We start from the raw sequence: 27,592 nt of genomic DNA, 5'->3' as shown, positions 1-27,592 counted from the left end.
ATCATCTCCACCTTATAGATGGAGAAAATGATGCCACGAAAGGTTAATTTCTTTTTCTTCTCCCTTTTTTAATTCATCAAAGTAATCCTAGATAATTTAGGTAAAGTTTGTGGCAGAACTACACCTAAAACACCAGCAAGGTATGTTCACTTTTTTCATTTTATTTCATTCTCTTGTGCCAGATATCAAAACAAGGAACAGCATGAAGTCTCACATACTTCTGTCCATCGACAGAACACTGAAAGCACCCATAAACCGTTTCCCTTTTAAAGTTCCCCATTCCACAGAGTATGCAAGGCCCTTTTGGAATGTTGTGATTAAGTAAGTTAACTCGGATATGAGTCCCTTCTTTGAGTGAAATATCAGTCATGCTGAGAGGTTTGTCATAGTCAGAAAAAAGATCATCCAAGTAAAGCTGGGAACGAGAAATGGCATCCATCACTCTTCTATCTAAAATGACAAAAACAGAAATGTGTTAGAAGTCAAAATAAAAAATATATAACCCAAATTACATTTATAAATATGTGAATCTGAACCATCAGTTGTAAAGTGAATTGGCTTTTAATTTAAAATTTTTCCTTATCAGATAGGATTATTGAATAGATAACCTCATGTGTTAATCCAGGAAGAAAAAATATATATATTGAAGATACTCTTCAATTGACATACTTCTTTCAAATATAATATTTCTCAATCTGTAGAACAGTGCAAATGTTGCCGTTTCTTCCTTTTCAAATCCTCCTTTTGACACTGAAGTGACACAAAGGTCTACAAAAAAAATTTTAGAAGATGTTATAACTCGAACAACTCATATTTTCTTGGGTGATTTATGGGGATGGTGAATTCTGGTATATGCCATTCATATTTTTTTAAATTAAATTTTTCACATTTTAAGAAAGGGTAACACTCACATGGAACAAAAGAGTACAAAAAGGGGATACAGTGACAAGTTACTAGCCCACCCTGAACCCAGTAACAATCTTCCACCCTAGAGACACTATAAAGTTTCTTGTAAATGCTTCCAGAAATACTTCATGTATTTTACAAGCAAAAAGGCATACATATGTATGTATGTGTGTGTGTATGTGTGTATGTATATAAAATTCTTTAGGCCCAGCTACATACTACACACATTTCTTTAAAATATTTCTTAGAGATTATTCCATGTCAAGATCTGTAGAGCCACCTCATTCTTAATGGTTTCATAGTATTCCGTTGTATGGATGTACCATTATTTAACAAGTCCCCTTAAGGTTGTTTCCAATCTTTTGCTATTAGCAATTGAATATTTTTGTACCCATATCATTTCACACATGTGTGAGTATATCTGTAGGATAAATTCCTAGAAATATAAGGCCAAAGCATATACATTTTAAATTTTGATAGCTATATCAGTTTATCCTCCTCCCAATAAATATAACTGTAAAAACTTCTGCCTAGTGTGTTCCAAATAGAATTTACTTAGCATATAGTTTTGTTTTGTGTCTAGGCTACCTATTGCCTCCTCTCATAAAACTGCAGAAATGAACAAAAACAGGCCTAAAAAATGTTTATAAATTACCACAGGTAGGAAGTTCCATTGCCTAGTTCTTTGGGCTACACCTAGACTTGTTCTAGTTAGCCACCTAATCTTAAATAACTGTGAAATTTAGAAATCTAAAGTGAGTTGCAATGAGGTATTATACCAGATGGCAATTTTGGAGAAAGTCTTCGTACTTCTCAAGTTATGTTTTAGGGGGAGTGCAGTGGAGAATCTGGGTCTACAATAAGTAAAACTCAAGTAAGAAAAGTTGTCATTGGGTGCCCTGGTTTGGGTGCCCTGATACTTCAGGCACCTTACTGTCTACCTACTCCTTCCTCTATTTGCCACCTTCAAAAACTACCTATCAGAAGGTCATTTATCATCTCCCCAAAGTTAATCAATACTCTGTCAGTGGATTGCATTTTAGCTCTTATCTGTATAAGTTGGGTGGTTGTGAGTCTATAGCCTTCACCAAGAAGCAGAAAAGAGGTACTGGGTAAGGAGGGAAGAGAGGGCCCTTCCCAGCTACTTCTCCCAAGCATAAGATTGACAGAGCTGAGAGCATCCCTCTTCTATAATTATTAAACAATGTGTGTGTGTTTGTGTGTATGTGTGTGTGTGTGTGTGTGAGAGAGAGAGAGAGACAGAGAGAGAGAGAGAGAGAGATTTCCTATTAAATTCTCCTTAAAAATACAATCATTTGTGTTTCATGTAGATCATTCACTCACCAAAGGCACCATCCAGGTAAATGAAAAGTTCAAAAACACTGAAAGCTATGGTTGTGTGTGCTGGAAAAACAATAGCTTTGTCCCTTCCCCTGGGATTCTGTTCATCCATAAAATGAAACTATATTAAATAAATAAATAAAATAATATTATTGAGGAGCATAACATGTAAGAATAGCTTTCTGGTGAAATAAAACATCTCCTACAATCCTATCAAAAACAAAACAAAACAAAACAAAAAAAACCTCTACAAGTAAAGAATTATCCTGCTTGAGTTAACTGTTTATAGCAGAGATCCAAGTGGTCCAATGGGGACTCATGGTCTATATTAGAAAATACTTCTCCGCTTTTTCACTTACTTTGGCATTGGAACCAAAGATTAGTGCTACCATAACGGTAATGCTCTCTGGAGTAGAAGACTTTTTCTTTCTACTACAAATCTTGGAAAGCAGCTGTGTATAAGTGCTAGAGTCAGTTTTCAGCCTAGGCTGTCTACTGTTCCAAAGCCCCCAGAGCTTTCGGCAGCTTTCCAAAGCAGTCACCAACAATTAAGCAAATGTTTGTGCCCCCAAAATGATCCAAGGTAAATAAAAATTTGACAGACAGCTGAATATGGGTACTGAACAGAACCTTTACTTGCAATGACTTGAAAAGATTATCATTAAACCCTAACTTTCTAACAATTGGTTTTAATCCAATCAAGTAATTATTGGGTGTCACTGAATAACAAGGATAAACAATACCATAATTGAGCTGAAAGTTAAACACAAAAATTTTCTAATATATTTAAAAGATCTAAAATTGAATGAAGCATGTTTGGCCATTGATAATATTAATTCAGAAAAATTATTTTAATATAAAATAAATTCAACTTTTAAAAATCCAATGTATGTACTATATCACTTAAAAATAAAATCAAAGAATTCAACTTTAGTGCTCAATTTTTATTCTTAAAACAGCACTTAAATAGTAATAGAAGGGACTCTAATATGCACATTAGTTCCCAAGAATTAGTGTTTTGATAGCATTATATTACACATGTACAGAATCCATGTTTTCTTGGATTGTTTCTCGTATTCTGAAACAAAGCCATTATTGGGCAAAATCCTATACAATTGCAGGTCTTTCATCTCCACATTTGACAAAATACACAGTCTCATTAGAAACTGAGTACTTTTCAAAAATCCTACGGCAATGTTTTAGTAAGAGAAGCTTAATGAGTGCTGTTTACCCGCATTGCTTCCCCACGAATTCCAGCGTGCACAGACAGTGAACACTGTCGTGTGGTTCGAATGCTCTCCATGACCACACACAATACTGCCTTTCTGCTGCTCCTTGACTGACGTACCAAGCTGTGGTCAAAGTTAATTTTTCTAAAATAAAGAAGATATATTCACAAGACTCTTTAACATCTACTTGCATATAATCAAGCACATATTTTGCTATCGTTTGTTATTCATTCAAGGTCCACCTTAACTAAAAGTAAATCAAGGCAACCCTAATACAAATAAGAAAATGAACTCAAAAGAAATTCAATAATCTTATATAGAATGTTTTATTCTGTCTGTTGAGGGTCTATTGGAGGGGTCTCTCAGTATATTTGTTGTGGACTGATTCCTGTATTATTTCAATCTAATAATTTAGCAGATAATTTGTGCAGAGCTGAAGTGATTTTGTGGAAAATTTAAAATTTTGTTTAATTAACTCCATGATAGTGGGAGAAAAAAACTTTAAATGATTTGGATATCTACCTTTATCCAAAGTTTGGACACTACTAATACTACTAATTTGTAGTATTTCAAACAAATCAAACAAATTACGCTAGTAAATTACAACCTGAATGTTTTCAGCATTCCTTGTAATGAAGTTTACATAGTTAAAACATTTAATGAAAACCCTGAAGTATATTAGAATTACTATACTGACCGTGTAGAAATTTCTTTGAGTAATGTTGATACCTCCACTTCATGTTTGGTTACTACACCAAATGACGCTTTTACTGCAATGGAATCTGATCCAATAATGTTAATGCCAACATCATTTACAATATGATTGCCTCGCCTTCCGTAGAGTGAAACATCTGATTCATCTTCATAATTCAGTAATTGATAGGATGAAATACCTTTACAAGAAGGAATTTAGTATATTTTCAATGTCTCACATTCATCTTATGTAGATTATACATAGTAACATGTTAATTTACAATACAAGACTCAACTACCCAAATGTCAGAGAAAGACATTTCAAACCAAGATAAAAAATAGCAACTCAATTAACTTTATAACAAAAAGAAATAAGTAGCCAGAATACTTAAAATGAACTCAAATTCTCTGTTGAGCCATCAAGATTCACTAGGTGGCTGAAAGAAAAACAAGTGTGTATAAGCAGTAACTTCTCAAAATGTCTTTTATAATCTAGTTTAAAATACATTTCAGTTTACCAATTATAACTGAATCATAAAAAATAAGTACAAATTACTTTCATCTAATTTGACCACCTGAGAGAAGTAAGCCCAAATAATATCCCATTTTATAGATGAAGAAATGTATTATTATGTTATATTCTAAGTTGATTTAGTTAGAACTTATAAAATAATTGATAGATTTGAAAATTATTCAATCAATAAAAGATTTGATACTAAATAAACTTTAGGCATTGTTAATCTTAATAATATGATTACTATTATCATAATAAAAGTTGCTTTTACCAGTGAAAATATGTATTACTAATGCAAGTAGTACATACAACTTACGTTTAGGTTACTAAACACACAGCTGAATGGGTTGTCACTCCCAAACATTTAAACTTACCAGCTGAAATTTCTCTGTCTCCTAGGAGAATATCTTTCAGTGTAAAAGGTGTTGAGGTAAATTTATATCTAGGAAACAGAAAGCACCGCTTCTTTTTTACCACCAGACTTAGAGGTTGGTATTTGTCAGCTTCACTGAGGCTTGGAACTGGAACTAATCTCCCTCCATCTCCAACTTGCTTGACAAAGCTCTTGGTAGCAGCAGCAAACATATTAATATCAAAACGTCATCAACTGCAACCCCCAAATAACAAATCCATTTTCAAAGAAAATCAGGCACAAAATTAAGCCCTTGCTTGGTTTTAAATTTAATTACACACCTTAAAAATACAAAGCATGGTTTTGCCAAGTAGTTTAGCGTGCACAATTCACAACACTGCCTCCCCTCATGTGCTCAGGTAATGAATTATAGATCAACAGAGTAAAGTGATACGCTAAAAGCAAGTCTAATTTGGAATGGCAGTCTGCAGCACTAAAATATACACAGAAAACGAATAATTAAAAAACACTACCAATATCCTTCATGAGGATCACAGTAGATAGCGATTTGCCAGTAGCAACTGGTCAGCTTTAAGGGAAGCATATAGTCCTACGGGAAACAATGCAATTTAGGCACTAACAGTAGTCCTGGATAGCATCTACAGTACACCTAGTCAAAAGGGAATTCCTTTGCAAGTCCACTATGCCAATTTTGGTAACCAAAAAGTGCTGTTTTCCATCCCTATGGCATACAGTTCATTGTTTATTTCATTCAATCTGTCTTGTATGTTTTCAAAGCCAAGTGTTTAATATTAAATATAAATATTAAATATAAATAAAATTAAATATTAAATATAAATATAAATTTTAAATATTAAATATAAATATTAAATATAATTAATATTAAATATAAACAGAATGCAGGGAAACAATAGTATGCAGATTTTTATAAAATACTCAAGTCACGGTACATATAAATTACCATATAAACTATAACCTAGTTGTTTCTTACTCAGAAGCTGGGCACATAGGCTACATCTCTTTGAAATAGGTTTATCCTCTTTTTGTTTATTCTCTTCCTACTGCATTTATTCTTTTTGTGTCAACATTATCTCAGTCAACTTCTAAAGAGAGCTATATAAGATTTGGCCTGTTTTTAAGTAATTTTGTGGCTAAAAGTAAATTTTAGAAACAACTGCAAGTGCTCAAATATTATATTGCCATAGGTGCTATGGGGACGTTAATACACTTTGAAATAGTGGCTATGTGATCCTTCCAAAAAGATATTAAGAGTTAACATTGGTGAATAGCAATCAATATGAGAGGGGTCTTCAAAAAATTCATGGAAAGAGTCGTATTGTCTTTTAATTCCATTTTTCCATGAACTTTTAAAAGTATACTCGTACATATAGGTAATACACATAGAAAGGGGGTAGGCTTAATTCAAGCCTCAACAGAAATAATTTGAGTAGATTCTGAACACCTTCTCACTTTGCTTTCAAGTATCCAGGGCTCACATGCAACCAAAAAATTAATTATTTTCAATAATGTCCTTTCGTGCGAATAGCACTGTGCAAAGTAATCTTCCAGAACACTGAGTACGTACAGGGAAGTATTTCTGTAAGTGGCCAGAGAGGTGACAGGACAATTCGCTGTCTGACCCCCACCAAAGGTGGCGCATCCCAGGCAAACGCCATTATAATCGACAACACCGGTCTCCAGAAACGGCGCACTGAACGCCTTCGTTTACACCCTGACGTGCCTTCCTGCGATCCGCTGGCCCAGCGTTCATCTCGCCACGAAAAATCTAGAAGACAAAGGAGCCCGCCGCGGGCGAGGAGGGTCTCCGGAAGTCCCCCCATGCTCCTAAAGGCAGCGCTCGGGGATCGGGAGAGCCCGCCGCAGGCCCCTGGAGCGGATATGCCGCGGTTCTCAAGATTCGGGCCAGGCCCGGGGAGGCTCCCCATCAATTTTGCTTCGGAATTTTGAAATCTTTTTCTTAAAGTGACCCAGCCCTCAATCCTCCTCCCACCCCAAAAGGCTGACTGAGCTCAGGCCTCACCGACCCTGGGCCCACCCCGAACAAGCCGCCCCTCCCGAAACGGCCTCCTTCTAAAAACACAGAACCGCAGCCCTGAGGCTGAGTTACCACAGCGGGCAACGGCTGGAGGGGCGGGGCGAAAAACCCCTGAGAGCCGAAGATGAGGACCCAAGAGAGAGCTCGGAGGAGCCAGGGCTGGGAGAAGGGGCGGGGCCTGGAGGGAAAGGGGCGAGGCCTGTTGCTCCGCGAGCCGAAGGCGGGGACACTGGCAGGAGCTGGGAAGAGCCGGGACGCGGGGGCGGGACCGGGCGTCCAGAGCCGCGTGAGCCAAAGGCGGGGGCACTGGCGGGAGCTGGGAAGAGCTGGGACTGGGAGAGAGGCGGGGTCTGCGGTGGAGAGCAAGGAGTAGGGCCCACAGCGAGGGCAGCGAGGGTCTGTAGCCGGCTCTTCCGGCGCTGACCTGCCTCCGCTCGCCCCCTTCGAAGAGGGACGCAAGCAGGGAGAAGAGAGGGAGTCGCAGGCGGAGGCGGCGCTGGAGCGCTCGTCTCGAAGACGGCCACCCCGGGGAGCGAGGACGTCGCTCCGCACCGCTCTTCTTCCCGCCGCCGAGCCGCCCCTTCTCGCCATGTCCCAGAGTAGGCATCGCGCCGAGGCCCCGCCGCTGGAACGTGGGGACAGCGGGACCTTGAGGTCAGCGCCTGGGCGGTCGGGGCCGCAGGGCCGGGAGCATGGGCAGCGGGCACGGGGGTGGAGGCGCGGGCTCTTGCGGCATTCTGGGTAAAGCCCCTTCCTGGCGCTGCGGGCGCTCGGCCGCGCTCTCTCGGCGGCGCTGGGCCGGGGTCTGCGGCTGGGCCCCGCCCCTCCTGTGGGCCTGGGTGGTGCGCGGGGTGGGCAAATATGGCGTGAGGTCGCTGCGCCCTGAAAAGGATCTTGGGCTAGGTCCTGAGAGGATGCAGAGCCGGTGCCTTCCTTGTTCCCCTGAGAATCCCTCCTACCCGCATTCAAGCTCTCTCTTTAAAGAGCTCCCCCACCCTGCTCGCCGCTGCCGGGTGACTGCTGCAGCGGAGCCGGTGACAGGTGTTCCCTGGCCTCGCCAGCTCTGGTCCTGGCCGCCAGCGATTGAAGGCGCCTTCTCCACCACCGCTGGTCAAAACTGGCCTCTGTATGCTTCTGCTTGCCTCTCCGCTTTGGCATACAAAGCACACCTTTTTCTGGTTTTTGCAGTTTGGGGAAGATGGTAACAGCCAAGCCAGGGAAAACACCGATTCAGGTATTACACGAATATGGCATGAAGACCAAGAACGTCCCGGTTTATGAATGTGAAAGATCCGATGTGCAAATACACGTGCCAACGTTCACCTTCAGAGTAACCGTTGGTGACGTAACCTGCACAGGTCTGTATGCACAGTTAGCTCCGATGACCGAGACTTGGTGTTGCTTTTCAGTTAGGAGAAAGGTGCCTTTTTTGCAGAGACACCTACAGAGAGCAGAATCTGAAACTGAGATCTCTTATCTTACATCATTAGGATTTTCCAGATTTATCTGATTCTCTATTTAAATTTTCTCTTCCCCGGATACAACGGAAGCTCAGAAACTGAAAAGTAATCCAAACATCCTGTAAGCCTCCTCTCATACCCTAGGATGCTCCTAGAGTTCGTCTAAGAATTTGGGAGAAGCGGGAAAGGTTCTTGGAGCAGTCATAGCCGGGTCAGTAGGTGCTGTCAAGTTTCATAGTGTCATAGATTATAGTAGATGCCAGGAGGTGTGACCCCAGAAATTCCTGAGCTTCTCCTCTCTCTATATGGACTCATTTGGCACTTTAGCTTTATTATACTCCTCTTGATTCTGTATCTAAGCGAAATGAGGAAGGGCAGAAGGCTCCGCATACACTATATTGCATAGCAGCTTCTAGTGCCTGAAACTGTACAATTATTTTGTATAAGATAGTATCCCCTTCTTTATACTGTTTATACATGAAGAAATAGGTTCAGAGAGATTATAAGTAAAATGTCCAAGGTCACATAGCAATGAAGTTTCAAAGTTCAGACTTTTTTTGGTCTGTGAGCTTGAGCAAATAACTGAAGTTGCTATTTTTTAAAAGTGGACTTTTTATGTATCTATTTAATTACAAACACAAAAAGTGTTGAATACTAAATTTAATTTGGAAGAATGCCAACAAAAAAATTTAGTAGGAAGACTACTGTTCCACCATCTGGTAATCTGAAGTTATCATTTGTTTGTCTCTCTGGAAATCTGGAGTCCTTTATTTTCATTGAAGCCACTTTTAGAAAATTTTGAAGCTTTTTTGTCTGTGTGATCATAGGTGCTTGCTGGAAGTTTCGTCCTGTGAACCATCTGGTCAACACTGCATTACTACTTTAGTGGTGTGTTTTAGACCAGGAGTTAACAACCTATGGCAACCATTTGGACTCAAATGGTTCCCCTTTCCCTCTCATACTACCCTGTCTTCCTGTGTAAGTTTATCTGCCTCCATGGCTCTTCTAAATACCATCAAAAGGCTAGTAATTCAAAGATCTCTACCTTCAGCCCAGGCGCAGTTCAGAACAATGCTATCAACTTGTGCTTGCTGGGCATCTTCTCTTTGATGGTGCAAAGGCACCTCAGTCTCAAGGTCCCAAGTTGAATTCATCTGTTCCGTCAAACCCATTCCCCCTGCTTTCTCTGTAGAGGCATGACAATCACCCAGTTGCTCAGTAGACATTTGGGTTTCATCTTCTTGACTCCTTCCTGTCTCCTTCCATCTTGTCCATCTGTTTTTAAACCCCATCTCCTAAATATCTGTTGGATCTGTCTGCTTCTTCTTCCCATCCAGGCCACTGTCGTCTCTCATTTGCATTATAGCTGTAGTCAGACCTGTTCGTTTGTCTTCTGGTCTCATGATAGCCACTCTCCACACAACAACCAGTGTTCTTTCCAGCATTCTAATTTGTCTTCCTGTTCTTAAAGTCCGTTCACTGGTTTCCTTATCAACCCCTGATAAATGCAAATTTCTTAACATGACTTACAACCTTGCTTCTTAAAGTATAGACAACAGCAGTATTGCTATCTCCTGAGCACTTGAAGGAAATGCAGAATATCAGGCCCACTCCAGATGTATGGGATTAGAGTATAAGTTTTAACAAAATTCCCAAGCAATTTCTGTGCACATTAAAATTTGAAAAGCACAAATTTACAGTACCTCTTCCCTTACCTCCCAGCTCTCTAGCCCTTTATCTCAAAATTCCTTCCATAAAGCTCTTAGACTTGAGAACTCTCTGCTCTGTGCTGCCTTTGAGGCTTCGCAGGTGCTCTTTTCCTCTGCCTAGAATGCTCTTCCTAATCCCCCAGCTCTCTTCACTTTACTAGCTTTCACTCACCTTTCAGATCTCCATTTAGTTATCTCTTCCTTCATGAAACCTTTCTGAAGCCTTACCAAGAGTAGGGGAGCTGCTGCTTTTGAGCACTCCCCTACAGCTCGCACTTAGGCTTCTTGTAACACATACCACTCCAATTTCAGATGCCTGTTAAGAGACAAAATCCCACAGTAGGCTACCAGCTCTTGAGTCCAGGGACTCTGTTAGCTCTATGCTCTTTCCTTAATACCTATGTTAGTGGATAAATAAGTATGGTTTGTGTGTCCTCTGACACTTGATGGTCACACTTGAAACTTATTCCATGAGGGTGTGAGGGTTTGAACTCAGAAGGAAGAAGTTTGAATTTACCAGGTAATTGCTTACTAAAATTTAGATATCAGTCTTATCTCCAGCCCCGCATTATCTATCCATGTAAGGGATACAGATTGTATGGAAGACATATAACATAAGTTGTCACCTTCTTCCTTCCTTCCCCACTGTACCCAACATGTAGTCAGAACTGCTTAGCCTAGCATATGGGTTTGATCCAGTATAGGACAGCCTGTCAGAATAAAATTGTTCTGCTGTAAGTGTCTTCTTTAAAGGAAACTTCTTACTGCAGAAGAATTTCCTCTTTCTCCAGGAACAAGGGAAGAGTAAAATACTAAGTTGCATTTCCTCAGAAGGTGTGATATGGTCTACTTTATTACAATTTTGTGTAATAAACATATATAACATAGAAATAAGAATTTTTATATAGGTATGCATAGAATTAAAAACAGAACGTTTAAAACTGTGGTTTTTTAAATGTATTAATTTCACATGGTGAATATTTTATTATCATGTATAACTACACGTAGTGTATGTTTTTACTAAAACTGGCATGTGTATATACAACCATAGTGACTTTGTTTTGTATTTTGAAAACACCTATGTAAGCCACACATTTTTGCAGGAGTTAAAGACTTTTTTTTTTAAACCTTAATTCAGGTGAAGGTAGAAGTAAGAAGCTGGCGAAACATAGAGCTGCAGAGGCTGCCATAAACGTTTTGAAAGCCAATGCAAGTATTTGGTGAGCTAAATTTCTTTCTATTCTGCAGCTCAAAAATATCATGGCTAAGGTAGGATTAAAAATTTGAATATGCTTACAAAAGCAGCAAGGTGAACAGACATTAGTGACTTAGCTCTAAAATGTTATTTTCTTGTGAAAACATCATCCATTAAAAACAACTTTATCCAATTAAGTCCAGCAATTAGCTATTAAATGAAGGCTCTCGTGAACTAGACTTTACATTTGGGGGGGGGGGAATGGGATACAACAGTAGAAATCCAGAGTATTTGTGGCAAATATTAATATTCTGTATTAAGATGTGCTTATTTCTACACTGAAGAAAACAAGGTATGAGATGGAAAAAGATCGGCTAAAAGTGTTCTTTTAGGAATTCCAATTTGGAAGAAGGAAACAGATTTCCTTTTATTGTAAAATTTATACCAAATACAAGAGAATGTTAAGTGGGATATTAATTCTTGACATATCTTTCCAAATTAAATTTTTTTTACCACTTTAGGTGCTTTTGGAAAGAGTATTGGTCATGGAGCATCTCATGTGTCATAAAGTGGTGTCCTCTGGTTTCCACTAGGCACACTCGAACATGGCATGCCTTCAGATTCTTCCCTTAAGTGCACTTAAATGTGTTTGAAGTACAGTCTAATATTATCTGCTCATGGCTGACAGCATAGGCCCATGGGAATTTGGGATGGGTTTTTTTCCCCAGCCGAGGCAAGAATTTTGGATTAGGGGTGTATTTAGGTTCTTGTCCAGTATTCCTCTCTTGTCCTAAGTTATTGTAAACCTTTTGCATAGTTTAGAACTAGCCATTGGCAACCCCGTAGAAAAGCACTTGCCTAAGACAAGCCTTGGATTTCACAAGATAATGCTTGATTCTCTAGGGTCATGCATTATAATTGACTTATGCTAGCTTTCAGGATACACCAAGTGGCACAGCAAGTATTGGGTTCTTCTCCCACTGGCGATGGTCATGCTATTTCTGTGTTGCCCAAAGGTCAACCCCAAGTGTTGAGTACATTTGTAGAAATGAGGGTACAGAGTGTCCTTTCTGCACACGGGCACTTCACTTTGTCAACAAAAAAAGCTAACAATCTTTACTATATATCTGTGCTTCTTGACGGATAATATGGGAATTACTAAGCTGTAATCAGGCCTAAAGTGGCCCGCTTTAATACAGACCTTCTCACTTCTTTATCACAATTATTTGGGTAGCTTCAGCATGCAGCATTGTAAGTGAATACTCACATCTCATCAGCTTATGTAAAGCTTAAAATTCTGGCAGTTGGAAAAGAAACTTGAGGAAGTGGCAACAGCTAAACCTCATCTGTCATGGAAGAAATGACTCTCCAGTTGCCTACGTGGTAGCAGTGTAGCTTATTCCATGTGAGACACTGATCTCCCAAGTAACTAGTTATTTCAGACTACCTAGAAGAAATTGGTCTCTTTCCCTAATCACAATTCCCACATGCTGAAACCAGATTCATGCAGGCCATCTATTTTATGCAGGATACGTATAAATCTTAGGGGATTATCCTTGCACCCAGCAGATGATAGATCAAACAGATCACTCTTCCATAGTTATCTGGATGAAAAACAACATTTATGATCTGTATTATCCCCACAGTCAGGTTAAATTTCCTGGCTGATAGTCTTCCTTTTTTGTGTAGTATACATTAGTGTACTTTAAATATATGTTTATTAAGCACATATTACATACAAGACACTACAAAACTTATGTAGGTGAGCTATACACAGGTGCTCCCATCAGGGAACTTACAGTCTGAACAGGGGAGAGAGGAGGTGAGGGATGTTGTATTTGTAAGAGTGTGTAATTTTTGGTAAAACAATTTCCTTGAAGGGTCAAACCAAATGTTAAATGGTTAAAAGGAGGGAAAGATTATGATCCATTGGGGTGAAAGGATAGGCTTCTTAGAGGAAGTGACATTTGAGATATACCTTAGATGACAGATAGATCAGAGTCCCATAAAAGAGGATGGAGAGAAGGACATTCTATGTAGAAGGAATGACAAGAACAAAGGCATAGAGGGTTAAGCAGAAAATGCTTGTCATTTATTTAGTAATTTGCAGGAAATTATTTTGTTTTATAACACTTTTGAAAAATGTTTAGCTTTGCAGTTCCTGACCCATTAATGCCTGACCCTTCCAAGCAACCGAAGAACCAGCTTAATCCTATTGGTTTATTACAGGTAAGTCGTACAATTTTTCCATACTTAACATTTTGTCTAATGATAAAAGATATAATAATTTGATAATATCACAGAGGCTAGGACAAGGAATCAATATTTTAAAGATAAGATAATGAAATATTTTGTTTTCCAAGTTATGATATTAGATATGACAAAACTATCTTGAAATTATATTCCTATTTGTTTATGTTTTGGATTTTCTGCTATATACATTATCTTCTTTCAGTTTGTGGAATTCTCATTTGAGATCAACAGGACCTCAGGGTAGAGTGTTTTATACTTTATGAATATTTCTTGCCACTCTTGTGTCAAACCTTTCTGCTTCTGTTGAGACAGAAGACTTTGTAAGAGTCCAAATCGACTAACCTAACTCAAAAAAAGGAAGTATTCTACTTATTGCCTATTCTACCAAAGGAAAAAAAAAATGTGTGTGTGTGTGTACACACACACGCATGCACGCACACACACACACATATATTTAGCTTTGAATTTCTGCTTGCAGAATATCCTTCTTGCAGATTATCCGTGTGCTCTCTTGGACCCTCCCTTCCCCATTACCCACCCAGTCCTTTGTGCTCTTCTTCCTGCTCTATGAGTTTTTCTGTCTGTCCTCAACCTTGTCTGAGTCTGTTTGATGTCTCTGCTCCTCATCTGCTGTTGATCAAATGCAGCAGTTAGCCAGATGCGAGTTTGGAAGTCTATAGCTTTAGGAACTAATGGCAGTGAGGCCCCTAGTGTCTCCTCTAGTGTTCCCAAAAAGGGTCTTAACAGCCTGTCTTTCTAATTGAACTCTGATATCAGCTCACTCTGGCTTAATGGAAGAATGCCATTCATAGCACAAAACTGCTTCAGTTTTGGTATTATGGTATAAAGATATAAAATGTGGGAAATATAGGATCTTCCCTCATTTTTCCATTGCAGAATATCATTATCCTTTTCAAATATATAAATAGAAATGGAATCAAAATCAAGAAAGAATATCATTTTTGTGATTGAGTCATGACATAGTTAAAATTACTATTAAAGCCTTATTTTGATGTTATAGGAATTGGCTATTCATCATGGCTGGAGACTTCCTGAATATACCCTTTCCCAGGAGGGAGGACCTGCTCATAAGAGAGAATATACTACAATTTGCAGGCTAGAATCATTTATGGAAACTGGTACTTATTTCTTATAATCAAAGACTTTTGAAATATTTTCAGGTGATGAATGACCATAGAAATTTCTGTTGTAATATCTTTTCAAATATTTCTGTGGGCAAAAAAACTTGATACACTCCTATTATCTCTATCTAAGGTTGAATTTAAGTATAAATAAGTTATTATTATTATTAAGTTTCAGGTTGTTAGTAGAAAGACAAATTATTGGCTCTGTACTTTAATTTTTATTGATGTATTGGTGACTTAAAACTCATTTTAGAGAAAAAGAAATAGTAAACTTGGAGTTTCAACAGCTATTCTAGAAAATAGGACTAAAAGATTACATTTGAAATTGAGATGATTTTTAAGAGATTAGAAGGCAAAAATTATAGTGAGCTAAAAGTAGAAATGATCTTTTTTAATAATAGCAACTTCTGTGTTGTGAAGGACTATAAACTTTGAGAAAAAGCAGTTATATAAAAAAGTACTAGTGAGAATTCCTGTGTTAACTTTGCCGGCATGTTTTTGTTATTTTTAAAGTGGCTTAAAATGGGATTTTACCTTAGGTATATATTAGTTTCAACTTATAGGCACTGTTTACCCTTGAGAGGTAGCATGAACCACTACAGAAAGTACTGAGCCAAAAGCAGGAACCTCGGCTTCCTTTCTTGATATAGTCTTTGATTTGCAAGGATAAGCAAATTACTTAATCACCCTCAGTTTTTAAATCTGTAAAACAAAGGCATGGAAGTAGATAACTGATGGTGTCTTTCAATTCCAGCATCTCCAATGCCTTTCTTATTCATGTTAAAGCAAGAAATTCCACATGGTTGTCAGTTTACAGAAGATCATAAGCAGGAAATAGACATTGACAGATAGGAGCTGTAATTCTAATGTATTTGTATAAATCTGAATAATCGGTCAGAATTAAACTAAATATGGTTCATTAAAGCTAGACATAGGGAAATATAACTGTTAAAGAAAAAACATGAGCTTCTTCTCTGATTAGACATAATACTTTATACATTTGATCATCCTCTATGGACACTAATTTCTTTTCTAAATCTACCATTTCTTTTTCTTTATTTAGGAAAAGGTGCATCAAAAAAACAAGCCAAGAGAAATGCTGCTGAGAAATTTCTTGCCAAATTTAGTACTATTTCTCCAGAGAACCACATTTCTTTAGTAAGTAATGATCAGACAGCTACGGTAATATAATTAAGCATCTCTTGCTGTAGGAAACTTTCCTTGATTTCTTGTTGTACAGACACTTCAGAGTTGCAGTTTTTTCAGATCTCTTCATTGTTATACACTACTCCAATTTTAGCTGCTTCCTATATGTGAGCCAGGGTCACAAGGGTGACCAGGTGAAAGTGCTTGGAGACAGTCAAATTCAGCATAATGGGATGGGATCTAAAGATGATAGTCCAGTAATGCCACTTTTGCCTTCAGAGTGACAGCACATTTCCATGCCATTGTTCATTCATTCATTTATCCACTTAGTAAACATATAATGAGCTCATACTGTGTGCCATGCTTTGTGCCGTGTACTGGAATACAGCAAGTAAGCAGTCTCTGTCCCTAAGGAGTTTACAGCCTCCTGAAAGAGAGGAAAGAACTCTACAAACTGGTCCTTACAGAGGGTGATATGAGAACATAGGAGAAAGCATCCAACCAAGACTAGGGGTTTGGGGAAGGCTTCCAGGAGGAGGTAATATTTAAGCCATGACCTATACTACGAGAATGGGAGAAGATAATTCCAGAGAGAAAAAAAAGCATGTGCAAAGGCCCAGGAGTGAAACATTGTAGGCAATCTAGCAACCCTAAGTAATTTGGTATGTCAAGATCATAGTGTTGGAGGGAGAGAATCTCAAACAATGAGGTCAGAAAGGTAGGGAGGGATTATATCTTAGAGAGACTACTATAAAAGGCTGGCCACTTAGCTTGCTTGGGAGAGCATGGTGCCAGTAACAGCAAGGTCAAAAGTTTGGATCCCCATACTGGCCAGCTGCCAAAAAATAAAAATAGGGACTACTATATTAAGGAGATTGAATTTTATCCTGAGGGCATACAAAGTCATTAAAGAATTTTAATCTGGGAAGTACAGGATCTAATTTGTACATTAGAAGGGAAATCACTTGGCTGTATTATGGTGAGTGAGTGAATATTAGGATCAGAGAGACCTGCTAGAATGGTGTCATAGAAAGCAGATGAGAAGTGATGGTGGCCTAAACTAAGGTAATGGAAATGGAAATGGAAAGAAATAGGTAGATTTAAAAATTATTTAGAAAACTGGAGTGAAAGGGCATGCATGGTAATTGATTGGGTGTGGGGAGTAAGGAAAAGGGAGGAAATAAATCTTTTTTAGTTTGGCAACTGAGAACAGGTTGAGAGTCCCATATTAAAAATGCTTGGGACTAGAAGTATTTTGGGTTTTGAATTTTTAGGATTTTGGAATATTTGCATGATACTTACTGGTTCAGCATCCCTACTCTGAAAATCCAAGATGCTTCAATAATCATTTCCTTTGAACATGTTGGTGCTCAAAACGTTTTGGATTTTGGAGCATTTTGGAATTCAGATTTTTGGATTAGGGATACTCAATCTGTAGATGGTGGTACCATTCAATAATATGGGGAACACAGAAGATCAGTAGGATTTGAGGGGGCAGATAATGAACTAAAGGTAAGATATAGTGAGTCTAAAGTGTCTGGAACAGCTAAGTGGAGAACTGAATAACAGACAGCTGGGCAAAAAGATAAGGAACTTAGAGAATGGGCTACACATGATATATAACTTGAGATTCCGATATTGTTAGATAGGTATGTCTTATGGTACATTATCGGAGAGTAGTATATTGGGTGGCAAATGAGAAGGCACAACTATAGCAGTGTCCTCACTGAGCTTACAATAAAATAAGAGCTCATTCTGTAGAAAAAAATCAAAGACTGTATATAAATAAGTAATATGATTTGGGTTTAATTTTTTTAATAGAAAAATATAAAACATTGCAGTTACTTTTTAAATTTAGATCAGAGATAACACCAAAAAAAAAAAAATCACAAAGCACTGACAGGTGAAATTTACCAAATCTTCAAGAAAGAGATAATTTCCAGTGCTATTTAAATTCTTCTAGACAATATATCTAACATAAGGGAAGCTTGTAAATTTATTCTCCAAAACCAACATAACACAAACACCAAAACCTGACAATAGCAAATCCCGCCAGAGAAAAAAGTGTGGATTGATCTTCCTTATGGTGAAATACCTTCATAAAATGGTAGAACATTAAAAGAATAATATACCATAAATGAAGAGGGTTTATTTTATGAATGCAAGGATATTTTAAGGTTAGTAAATTTGTTACTATAATTAACCACATTAATGGGTCATAGGAGAAGAAACAATTCTCTCAGTGGATGACAAAAAGACATTTGATGAAACTCAGCAATCATTACTGATAAAAACTTTCAGGAAAACCAAAATTGTGGTTACATGTTTACACATTACACCCATTTCCATCAATATCAGAAATAAGACAAAGATGCCCTCTAACGCCATTTTTATTTAACCATGTTCTGAAAGTACCAACCAATATAATTAGACAAGAGAAAACAATAAAAAATTGGAAATAAAAGGAGATAAAAATGATTATTAGCCACAAATGATATGACCATATCCCTGTAATACCCTAGAGATAAACTACTAGAAACGGTAAGAGAATTCATCAGATATCTGGTCATGAAATTAATATACAAAGCCAATAGCTCTCTCAAATTATTTAGAGTTTTGATGGTAAAAACCAGGATAATTAAAAGCAGAAAGTTAAAAATTATTGCTTCTGGGAAGGGGGAGTGTAGGTGGGGAGAGGGAAGGTGAGGAGTGTTGCTTTTATACTATGTACCATTTGGTATTTTGCTGTATGTGTTATCACTGATTAACAAAACTTATGAAGCTTGATAACACTGGGCATTTTATGGAAAAATAGAAAATATATCCTGAAAAAGTACACTAGAAAAAAAACCCAATAGTTTTCCTATTTACAAATAATAAGACCTGGAATATAAAAGATCCCATCTTCAATAGTAGAAATAGTATGTTTGGGAATAAACTTAAAAAGAAACATTCAGGACCCACTGAGGAAAACTTTAAAACTCTACTAAGGGATATAACAAAAACAAAAACGGACAAAATGTAGAGCTATCTCTTTGTTTTCGATAGGCAGACTTAGTATTATAAATACATAAAAACGTAATGTAGTCTCACTCAAAATCTACCCTAATTCATTTTGGACTTTGATACAACTTTACTAAGTTAATCTGGAAAAATAAACCCTCAAGAATAGCCAAAAAAACTGAAAAGGGAAGAGTAAGGGGTTGAGGGGGAGGTGTTGCTACCCTAGCAGAAACCAAAACATACTGTAAAAACTACAGTCTTTAAAACAGGTTACTGATACAGGAATAGACAGAGGATAAAATCCGGGTGTAGACGCTAATCCATATAGAAACATAGTACACAGTAACAGTGAGATTTTCTAACAGTGGGTGAGAGAATGGATTATTTAATAATGATACAGAAACAACTTATAGCCACTTTGGGAGGGGGATGTATATATTTGTGTATGTGTATGAACTGTATTTAGGATGCTAACTTATTCTTTACACCAAAATAAATTTCAGAAGGATCAAGGATTTGAACATAAGAATTAAAACTGTGTAAGTATTATAAAACATGGAAGAGCTTTCCTTTTTAAAAAATATTAGCATGGGGAAATTCTCTTAAAGTATAATTTAAAATCTAGAAACTTCAAGTAAAAGATCCATAAATTTGACTACATAAAATCTGTACAGAAGAAAGTCTATAAATAAAATCAAGAGAATAAAAACAGAGTGGGAAGAAATCATTTTCAGCTCATGACTATAAAGGGTTATTTTCAGTACTACATATAAAGCTCTTACACATCAATAAAAAAGACAGCCCTATAGAAGAAGTACAGATGATTAGAGAAAAAAAGAAAACATTCAACTTCATTTATGCAAGATAAGATAACCTTTTAGATTGTCAAAAATCACAAAGTTTGATGATGCCCAGTATTGGCGAGGTTGTGAGAAAACAAGTACCCTCCGAGACAATTGGTGGGAGTACAGATTGGTTCAGAAATCAGCTTGGAAGTATTTATCAAAATTAAAGCACACATGTTCTTTGACTCAGCAGTTTCACTTCTAGAAATAATTCTATAGAGAAACTCATGCAAGTGCAAAAGAGTTTATTGCAGCACTTTTAGTAAAAGCAAGAAGGCAGAAATAATCTAAAACCCATAGTTGGAGACTGATAAGATAAATATAGTGCATTATGAGTGCTAATATGAGAAAAAGTGAACAAGATGTAGAAGAGTAAATTATCATTTTTGTTTAAAAAATTATATATGTGTATGTGCTTGCATCTGCATAGAACAATTATGAAAAGACACTGAAGTAAATGTTTAACAGCGAGTACCTCTGGGGAGTAGAACAGAAGTCTTCGGGAAAGGGGTGGTAAGGAAGAGAGACTTTTCGTTATATATTTGTTCTTGTTGCGTGTGTATTTTTTACCATGTGAATTAATATGATTTTAATAGTACTTTTAAAATTTCCAATCAAGGAATGTAAATTTTTATTTTCTAAATGTAACAAATCACTTGAAATTCTATATCATAGCCATTCCTATGATCTTTTGAAAATCCCTTCACCTCTCTCAGGCTCATTAATAAAATAAGACTAAGGATAGTTACCCTACTTCAGAAAGTAGTTGTTTTTATTAATGACTTATGGAAACAATTTGAGAGCCATGAACTAATGTAGAAATGTAAAGCATTCTAAGACCAGAGATGAAAAGGAAAGGATATAGGGGAGAATAAAGGAAAGAGGAAGAGAAGAAAGAAAAAGGAGGAAAATAAACTCAGTTAGGTTCTGGGATATAAGTCTGATAAGAACTTTTTGACATCCTACCATTCATTTGAATTTGTTCTTCTCAAACCCAACTTGCATATTTTACGTTTCTACAGTTGTTTTTGTTTTCTGCTTTACAGCTGTCAGTTATAATGATTGATATTTAATACAAAAAACCATAATTTCGTATTTTAATTTGTAAATTGCCCCTTTAGGCAAATTCATTTTTTTGCAGATTTGCTTATGGTGCTCTCTAATATCTTACACCTCTTAATGGGACCATCAGAAAATTCCACTAAGAAACCTTTGTACCATACAAAAAAGTACTTTTAAATTTTTCAGCATATTGTTGCAAGGGCTTCTTCTTTTTCTTTTTTTAAATATTGTTATATTTGTCAAATGTATATACTTGTTAGTGTTGTCTAGTTTAAATTGAAAAGTTGACCAAATGGTATCTATTTAAACATGCTTTTTAAAGGATTAAATGTGAGTGCTTAATAAGTACTGTACTTTTAATTCTACTGGTACTGGTGTTGGAACCCAGTCCTAATGAAGTGTCTAAATATTCATCTCTGTTTTTCAGACAAATGTAGTAGGACATTCTTTAGGATGTACCTGGCATTCTCTGAGGAATTCTCCTGGTGAAAAGATCAACTTACTGAAAAGAAGCCTCCTTAGTATTCCAAATATTGATCACATCCAGATGCTTAGTGAAATTGCCAAGGAACAAGGTTTTAATATAACTTATTTGGATATAGGTATGATTTTTTTTTTCTTTGGCTTCTCCCAGGACATTTCTCTTTTTAAAATGTGTTTGAAAAACAAAAATTTCTTTTATAACTTATTTCATTGATCAGAGATTCTAGTTATCTATAATTACCAAAGCAGTAATATACATAATTAGTATGTCCCATTCTTGTGGATAGTATTAATAGCCTACATCATAAAAACAACAGATAAGATTTACAGAGTTTTACTGTGTGCCAGGCACCGTTCTAAAGACATTACGTATATCAACTTACTGGATTCTCAAACAAACTCTATGAAATAATTTTTATTATCCTTATTTATAAGTGAAGAAAGTAAGGCACAGAAAGATTGAGAAACGTACCCAAGATCACCTAGCTACTCAGTGGTAGAGCAAGATTAGGGGAAGAGTCCCAGCAGATACACTAGCTGTTAAACTTGCCCTGTTGAGTAATTTGGCAAATGAAAAGGCACCCACATTTTAGCACAAGTACCAATTATGTGGGGGCCAGGCCTCTTCACTTTGTCACTGTGTGCCAATTCTAGGAGGTAAATGGAGACAATTCAATTTGTTGCTTTATCCCATCCCAGCTATGATTGTCTGTAATTTCTCCAGCCCTTAGTCGTTTAGACAAATACACACAGATGGGAAGGCAAATTAATGTGGATTTTCTTTTAATTCAGTTTATAAGCTGGTTAATTGTATGTGTGTGTGTGTGTTTGGTGTCTTGATTTACCATCAGCATATAGTGTGAGGAATTTGATATTCCTATTCCAACCTCACTGAGATATAGTTAGAGCTACTAGCACTGAGGAAGTAGGGTGCTTAGCATATCATGTCTGAAAGAACCGCTACTTTGGGATTGAATGATAAACAGAGAATGATGCAGAACCTAGGAAGTTAGGGCAGATAGATGGTCAGAAAAGGTGGCTTATGAGAGACCATTCATTCAATACATATTTATTAGTGTTTACAGTTTCTTGAGGCTTTGAGATCCAGGGATGAATGAGCCATATCATGAATGGACTATGGAAGATGTAGAATCTGGGAAAAGAAGGAAACCCGAGATGAATTTTTAGATTATGAATTAATGATGCTTTTGAAACACTTCTTACCAATTTTAAGAACTGAAGAGTTTTTGTAAATATAGAGCAGCAGTCTAGAAACCAGTCTGTTTGTATAGCATCTATATAGCTACCTTTGAAAGAACTTAGATACTCTTCAAAGAAAGTACACAAATGACCAAAAAGCACATGAAAAGATGCCCAACATTATCATTCAGTAGGAAAATGCAAATCAAAACCACAATAAGGTACTGCTTTACACCCACCGAAATGGCTATAATCAAGAAAATGGAAAACAGTAAAGTGTTGGCAAGGTTATAGGGAAATTGGAAACTTTTACGTTGCTGATGGGAATGTAAAATGTTTTGGCCACCATGAGAAAAGTTTTTAATTCCTCAGATGGATTACCATGTGACCCAGCAACTCCAATCTTAGGTATATACCCAAAGAATTGAAAAGTGTATTCAAACAAATACCTGTACACACATGTTCACAGCAGCACTATTCACAAAAAGCAAAAGGTGGAAACAGCCCAATTGTCTACTAAGGAATGAGTAGAGAAACAAATTGTGGAATATATATACAATGGAATATTATTCTGCCATAAAAAGGAATGAAGTTCTGATATATGCTACAACGTGGATGAACCTCACAAATATTATGCTTAGTAAAAGAAGTCAAGACACAAAAGGTTCACATTATATGATTCCGCTTATTTGAAATATCCAGAATAGGTTAATCCTTAGAGACAGAACATAGATTGGCGGTTGTCAGGGGCAGGGGGAGGTAGAAATGGGGAGTGACTGTCTAATGGGTGTAGGTTTCCTCTCGGGGTAATGAAAATGTTTGGGGACTAGATAGAGGTGGTGGTTGTACAACATTGTGAGTGTACTAAATACCACTGGATTTTTTTACTTTAAAATGGTTAATTTTATGTGAGTTTTGCCTCAGTTTAAAAGAAAAAGAAGCCTAAATGCTAGAACTAGAAAGCCTGTTCACTCATTAAATAATCCCATTGTATCTGGATATTTTCCACTAAATCAAATAGCTAAAATAATAGCATTTAAATATGATTACTTTGAATAAATCATATCCCACCTGTTTCTACTTCTCCTTGCCCCATTTCAACCATCTTTAGTAATAATTATTGAGAAGAGCATTTGTTTCCTGGGTTCAGGCATTGTTTTTAAAATATCATAACCCATTTACAATATATAAAGAGAACCATACTCTCTGCACAGTCTTATAACCTAAGAGTGCAAAGGCATAAGGGAGGTCTTGCTCTGAACAAGATTATTTCCTGGTTTAAATGCCTACGGAAAATGACTTCCTGGTGGAAAATACAATGCAGTCCTCCAGCAAATGGTTCTTTCTCTTTTAGCAAAGTTGCTGTGTTCAGTAATTTGCAAACACTGTTGAACTAGCCATATTAGCATTTCCTTGGGAGCTTTCTTTAAAATGTGGGAATGGGGGGGGGGGGGAGATATAACAACCACAATTATTTGAAGTTGATACGACAAGCAAACAGAAAGGACATTGTTGGGGGGGAGGGGGGGAGGGAGAAGGGAGGGAGGTTTTGGTGATGGGGAGCAATAATCAGCCACAATGTATATCGACAAAATAAAATTTAAAAAAAAAAACTGAAAAGGAGGCAAAAATTATGACATGACAAGACAGGGATAAGATACAAATATATATACATTTGCCTAAAAAAAAAAAAAAATGTGTCCCTACTATGAAAGGAAATACAGGGTGCTATGAAAGAATATTATCAAAAGACTTAATGTATATGAAGAACTATTTTTGCTCAAGGATATAGCATAAATCAAACACTATTTTTGTGGGCTGTTTGTTAACATGAAAATGTTGTTGTTGAGAAAATAGAATAATTTAATTGTGGAATATACTAAAAAGCATATGTACTTCACAGGGACTGGTTTTCCAAAGTCTTGCAGTTTCAAGACTGGAAACTGCAGTCTTGCAGAGTACTGGAAACTTTCCTCAGGCTATAAGTCTCTGGTTTAAGATAAAGATTTGTGGCATAGCAAGGTTGCTGGCTCAAGGACAGACTAGTTACTGATTGTTATGTAAACATACTGGGAAATTGCTGTAAAGGAATGTTTGCTAAGATCAAGCTCTTGTTAATTGCCTTACTGGAATGTCATCTGGCTTGTTTCACTGAAAGTTACCAGCCTATATTGTTAAACTATAACCCCACCTTTGTTCTCTTCCTGTAACTTCCTGGTCTGGAAAATAAATGCAGGAAGACAAAATAAATAAATAAATAAATAAATAAATAAAATGTGGGAATCAACCACCTGCAGCCACCAACCCTGCATTTCTGATCCAGTGGACTAGAGAGAGGCTAGACATCTGTGTTTCTTTAAGGTTCCCACAATGTGTTTGAGAACTACTGCTATACCTGAGCAGTCGTTTTGGTTTTTTTTGTTCATACAAACATAACAAAGTTGATGGGTAAGTGGAGTAGTATATCATGGATGCTTAAAGAGAAAGACAGTAATAAAAACTGTGTTGTTTTTACGAAGGATCTGCTTTATACATACTTGGCATTAAGCATCATGTTTGAATATGTCATTACAGAAGAACTGAGTGCCAACGGACAGTATCAGTGTCTCGCAGAACTTTCAACCAGTCCCATCACGGTCTGTCATGGCTCCGGTATCTCCTGCGGCAATGCACAAAGTGATGCAGCTCACAATGCTTTGCAGTATTTAAAGATAATAGCAGAGAGAAAGTAAACTTGGAGCAACTTAGAAATCCCTTCAGTCGCACATAAAAAATTCCCATCTCGCCCCTTCCCAAGTAAAACATTTACTGTAATGTTTGAGTTTATGTGTTGTTTCTAAATCTCTTGATAGATTACATCAACACTCGTTTTAATTATCTCCTAGTAGTTGTTATTAAGCTCTTTTTAATGGCTTCAACTTTGTATTGGTATATTGGATTTATAAACTTTGTACCACAAGGCAAAGTGTAGCACCCATTTTTCAGTGCCATGCACATAGGAGGAAAAAACTGCATGTTTGTTGTTGATGATGAAATAAAACTGCTGTTAGCAACAGTCTTACTGGTGCTTAAACTCTTCTTCACGCAAGACTTTGTAAAAGGAACTCAAAGGAAACCTTTTAGAATTAGAGTATTGAGAGACAGCACTAAAAGGCTTTTAATGAATGTGATTGTTAAATTTCAGGGAACATGATTGGTCTGCTGTGTATTTGAATCCATGTAATAAAGACCTGTTCTAATAGGGTTCTGCTCATTTTATTGAAGAGCCACTGACTTGACTTTGGTCGCTTCTTTTTAGCCATTCTTGTGAGTAACATTTTAATGTGGATATTCTGTTATTTACATATCTCTAGCTTACTTCTGAAAGGCGGCCTCAGCCGACCCTACAGAATTTTGAAGCTGGGATGGCCTTTCGGGTTGTCCTAATATGAGGCAGTGGGACTAGTCTTTGAATGCAGGCTGCGCCAGGAAGGAATTGTGACCTCGGGTGAGGTGACTCTCATCAGGGCAATTCTGAAGAGATCTGACAGCTGAGGGCTGACTGCTGGCAGCACTCTCAGAAGCCAAGAACTAAGTCCTCCAGTATTGAATGGAAATCTGAGAGGCACATCACAGCACTCCCTGAGAGCAGAGGAGGAGTTCTTCATTAAATTACGTAATGTGCGTCAACAGTGTATCCCCAGAGGCCACTGTAGTGCCGGCACATTAGTGCTCAATAATTTATTGTGTTAGTATTACCATCATACTTGGCTGTTTTTATCTTCATCTTTCTAATTCATTTATCACTTACTGGATGCCTATCATGTGTTAGAACTGACATTATAAAGATGACTATGGCATAGTTGTCAGTTCAGCCCATTTGGGAAACTAACCTAATATGTTTAACAGGTATGACCAGTTAGATTGGTTAGGAACCTTAACAGAGGGGTGAACGAAATGGGATTGCATCATAACTTATATTCTCCCTCTGCCCAGTGGAGCTTCCTTTCCTTCCTGGGGGGGGGGGGGGGCAATCCCTAATAAACCTCCTGCCCACCAATCTCCATCTCAAAGTTTGCTTCCCAGGGAGCCTAACCCGTGACATTTGGTACCAGAAGTGGTGCAAGAAAGCAGATACTCCAGTATCTGGGATTTTGGAGCTGGGTCTCCTGCCATCTGGTTTATAGGATGAGACCCCCCTCACTGGTGGTAGGTAAAGCACATCATGACAGTGCAGTTGTTAAAACTTTCACCAATAATGAACTGGGATGGCATGCCAGCAAAAAGGAATGCACTGGTGGGCACAGTATATTAGGTGGTTGAGAAATATGGAAGGAAACAGTAACTAAGGCCAGTGGACTTGAGGGGCTATGGCTAAGCTAAACTGGATACCTTAGAAAAAGATTCATTGGTGATCAAAAGCTAAGTGTTGGAGCTGGCCAATTAGCTCAGTTGGTTAGAGTGTGGCCTTGTAACACCAAGGTCGAGGGTTTAGTTTCCTGTACTGGCCAGGTGCCGCCCCCCGCCCCTCAAAAAAAGCTAAGTGTAAAAGCCAGAAGGTAGCACATGGCACATGAGACTCATCTCCTGAAGCTAGTGGGGAAAACTTCTGAGGCCCAGGCCCAGGACACAGTCATGAGACTAACAGAAGTTCAAAGAAGTTAGAACCCAACCTAGGCAGGTCTGCTATGCTGTGGTCTGGGCCCTGGTTGGGAAAAAATGGAACCCTGACACATGGGATGGGACAATCTGGGTTGACGCACCTGAAAATTTTGAATACTCAGGTTTGCCAAGCCTTTTAAGGCGACAAAAGTGTCCCACTCTTCTCTAATAAGGGCTAGTGTGCCCCTTCCTTCCTTTGCTTGAAGACAGTGAGATCTCTCTCTCCTAGGACAACATATACACTCCTCAGAATCTGCCCCCCACTTCCTTAAGCCAATAAAAAGGGTTAAATCACAACCCAATCAGAGACATGTAGACCTGTTAAGGGAGGAAATGTA

At 37.6% G+C, this 27,592-nt stretch overlaps 2 protein-coding genes across 4 annotated transcripts; one reads left to right on the top strand and one right to left on the bottom strand.

The window, feature by feature from the left end:
• Window positions 1-160: 160 nt before the first annotated feature.
• Window positions 161-6,755, bottom strand: PJVK (pejvakin). Of its 2 annotated transcripts, XM_063114659.1 has the most exons (7): window positions 6,642-6,755; window positions 5,058-5,125; window positions 4,174-4,369; window positions 3,479-3,620; window positions 2,251-2,368; window positions 670-768; window positions 161-450 (listed from the first exon to the last, which is right to left on the bottom strand). In XM_063114659.1, exons 4-7 carry the CDS (start codon window positions 3,548-3,550, stop codon window positions 161-163), a joined length of 579 nt encoding a protein of 192 aa, XP_062970729.1. In that variant the 5' UTR covers window positions 3,551-3,620; window positions 4,174-4,369; window positions 5,058-5,125; window positions 6,642-6,755. The 2 variants fall into 2 exon arrangements, with proteins under 2 accessions (XP_062970729.1, XP_062970720.1); XM_063114650.1 differs by lacking the exon at window positions 6,642-6,755 and having other exon boundaries at window positions 5,058-5,268.
• Window positions 6,756-7,406: 651 nt separating this feature from the next.
• Window positions 7,407-25,856, top strand: PRKRA (protein activator of interferon induced protein kinase EIF2AK2). Of its 2 annotated transcripts, XM_063100347.1 has the most exons (8): window positions 7,408-7,766; window positions 8,301-8,470; window positions 11,420-11,501; window positions 13,627-13,705; window positions 14,751-14,868; window positions 15,938-16,032; window positions 21,358-21,532; window positions 25,188-25,856. In XM_063100347.1, the coding sequence occupies exons 1-8, from the start codon at window positions 7,702-7,704 to the stop codon at window positions 25,343-25,345; spliced, it is 942 nt and encodes a 313-aa protein (XP_062956417.1). In that variant the 5' UTR covers window positions 7,408-7,701; the 3' UTR covers window positions 25,346-25,856. The 2 variants fall into 2 exon arrangements, with proteins under 2 accessions (XP_062956427.1, XP_062956417.1); XM_063100357.1 differs by lacking the exon at window positions 21,358-21,532 and having other exon boundaries at window positions 7,407-7,766; window positions 25,188-25,280.
• The last annotated feature ends 1,736 nt before the right edge of the window (window positions 25,857-27,592 follow it).

This window comes from Cynocephalus volans, chromosome 1 (assembly GCF_027409185.1).
Source record: "Cynocephalus volans isolate mCynVol1 chromosome 1, mCynVol1.pri, whole genome shotgun sequence".
Taxonomy (NCBI): domain Eukaryota; kingdom Metazoa; phylum Chordata; class Mammalia; order Dermoptera; family Cynocephalidae; genus Cynocephalus; species Cynocephalus volans.
The sequence above is the reverse complement of the archived record's forward strand: the minus strand, read 5'-3'. Positions and strand labels throughout refer to the sequence as shown.

Bases quoted from the DNA above. Each gene is read 5' to 3' on its own strand.
- PJVK (XM_063114650.1), bottom strand. From the start codon at position 5,268: ATGTTTGCTGCTGCTACCAAGAGCTTTGTCAAGCAAGTTGGAGATGGA. The intron at 4,370-5,057 runs GTAAGTTTAAAT...CTTCTTGTAAAG, and splicing joins AGACAGAGAAATTTCAGCTG to GTATTTCATCCTATCAATTA. The intron at 451-669 runs GTATGTCAATTG...TTGTCATTTTAG, and splicing joins AAATATTATATTTGAAAGAA to ATAGAAGAGTGATGGATGCC.
- PRKRA (XM_063100347.1), top strand. From the start codon at position 7,702: ATGTCCCAGAGTAGGCATCGCGCCGAGGCCCCGCCGCTGGAACGTGGG. The intron at 7,767-8,300 runs GTCAGCGCCTGG...TGGTTTTTGCAG, and splicing joins GGGGACAGCGGGACCTTGAG to TTTGGGGAAGATGGTAACAG. The intron at 21,533-25,187 runs GTATGATTTTTT...ATGTCATTACAG, and splicing joins TATAACTTATTTGGATATAG to AAGAACTGAGTGCCAACGGA.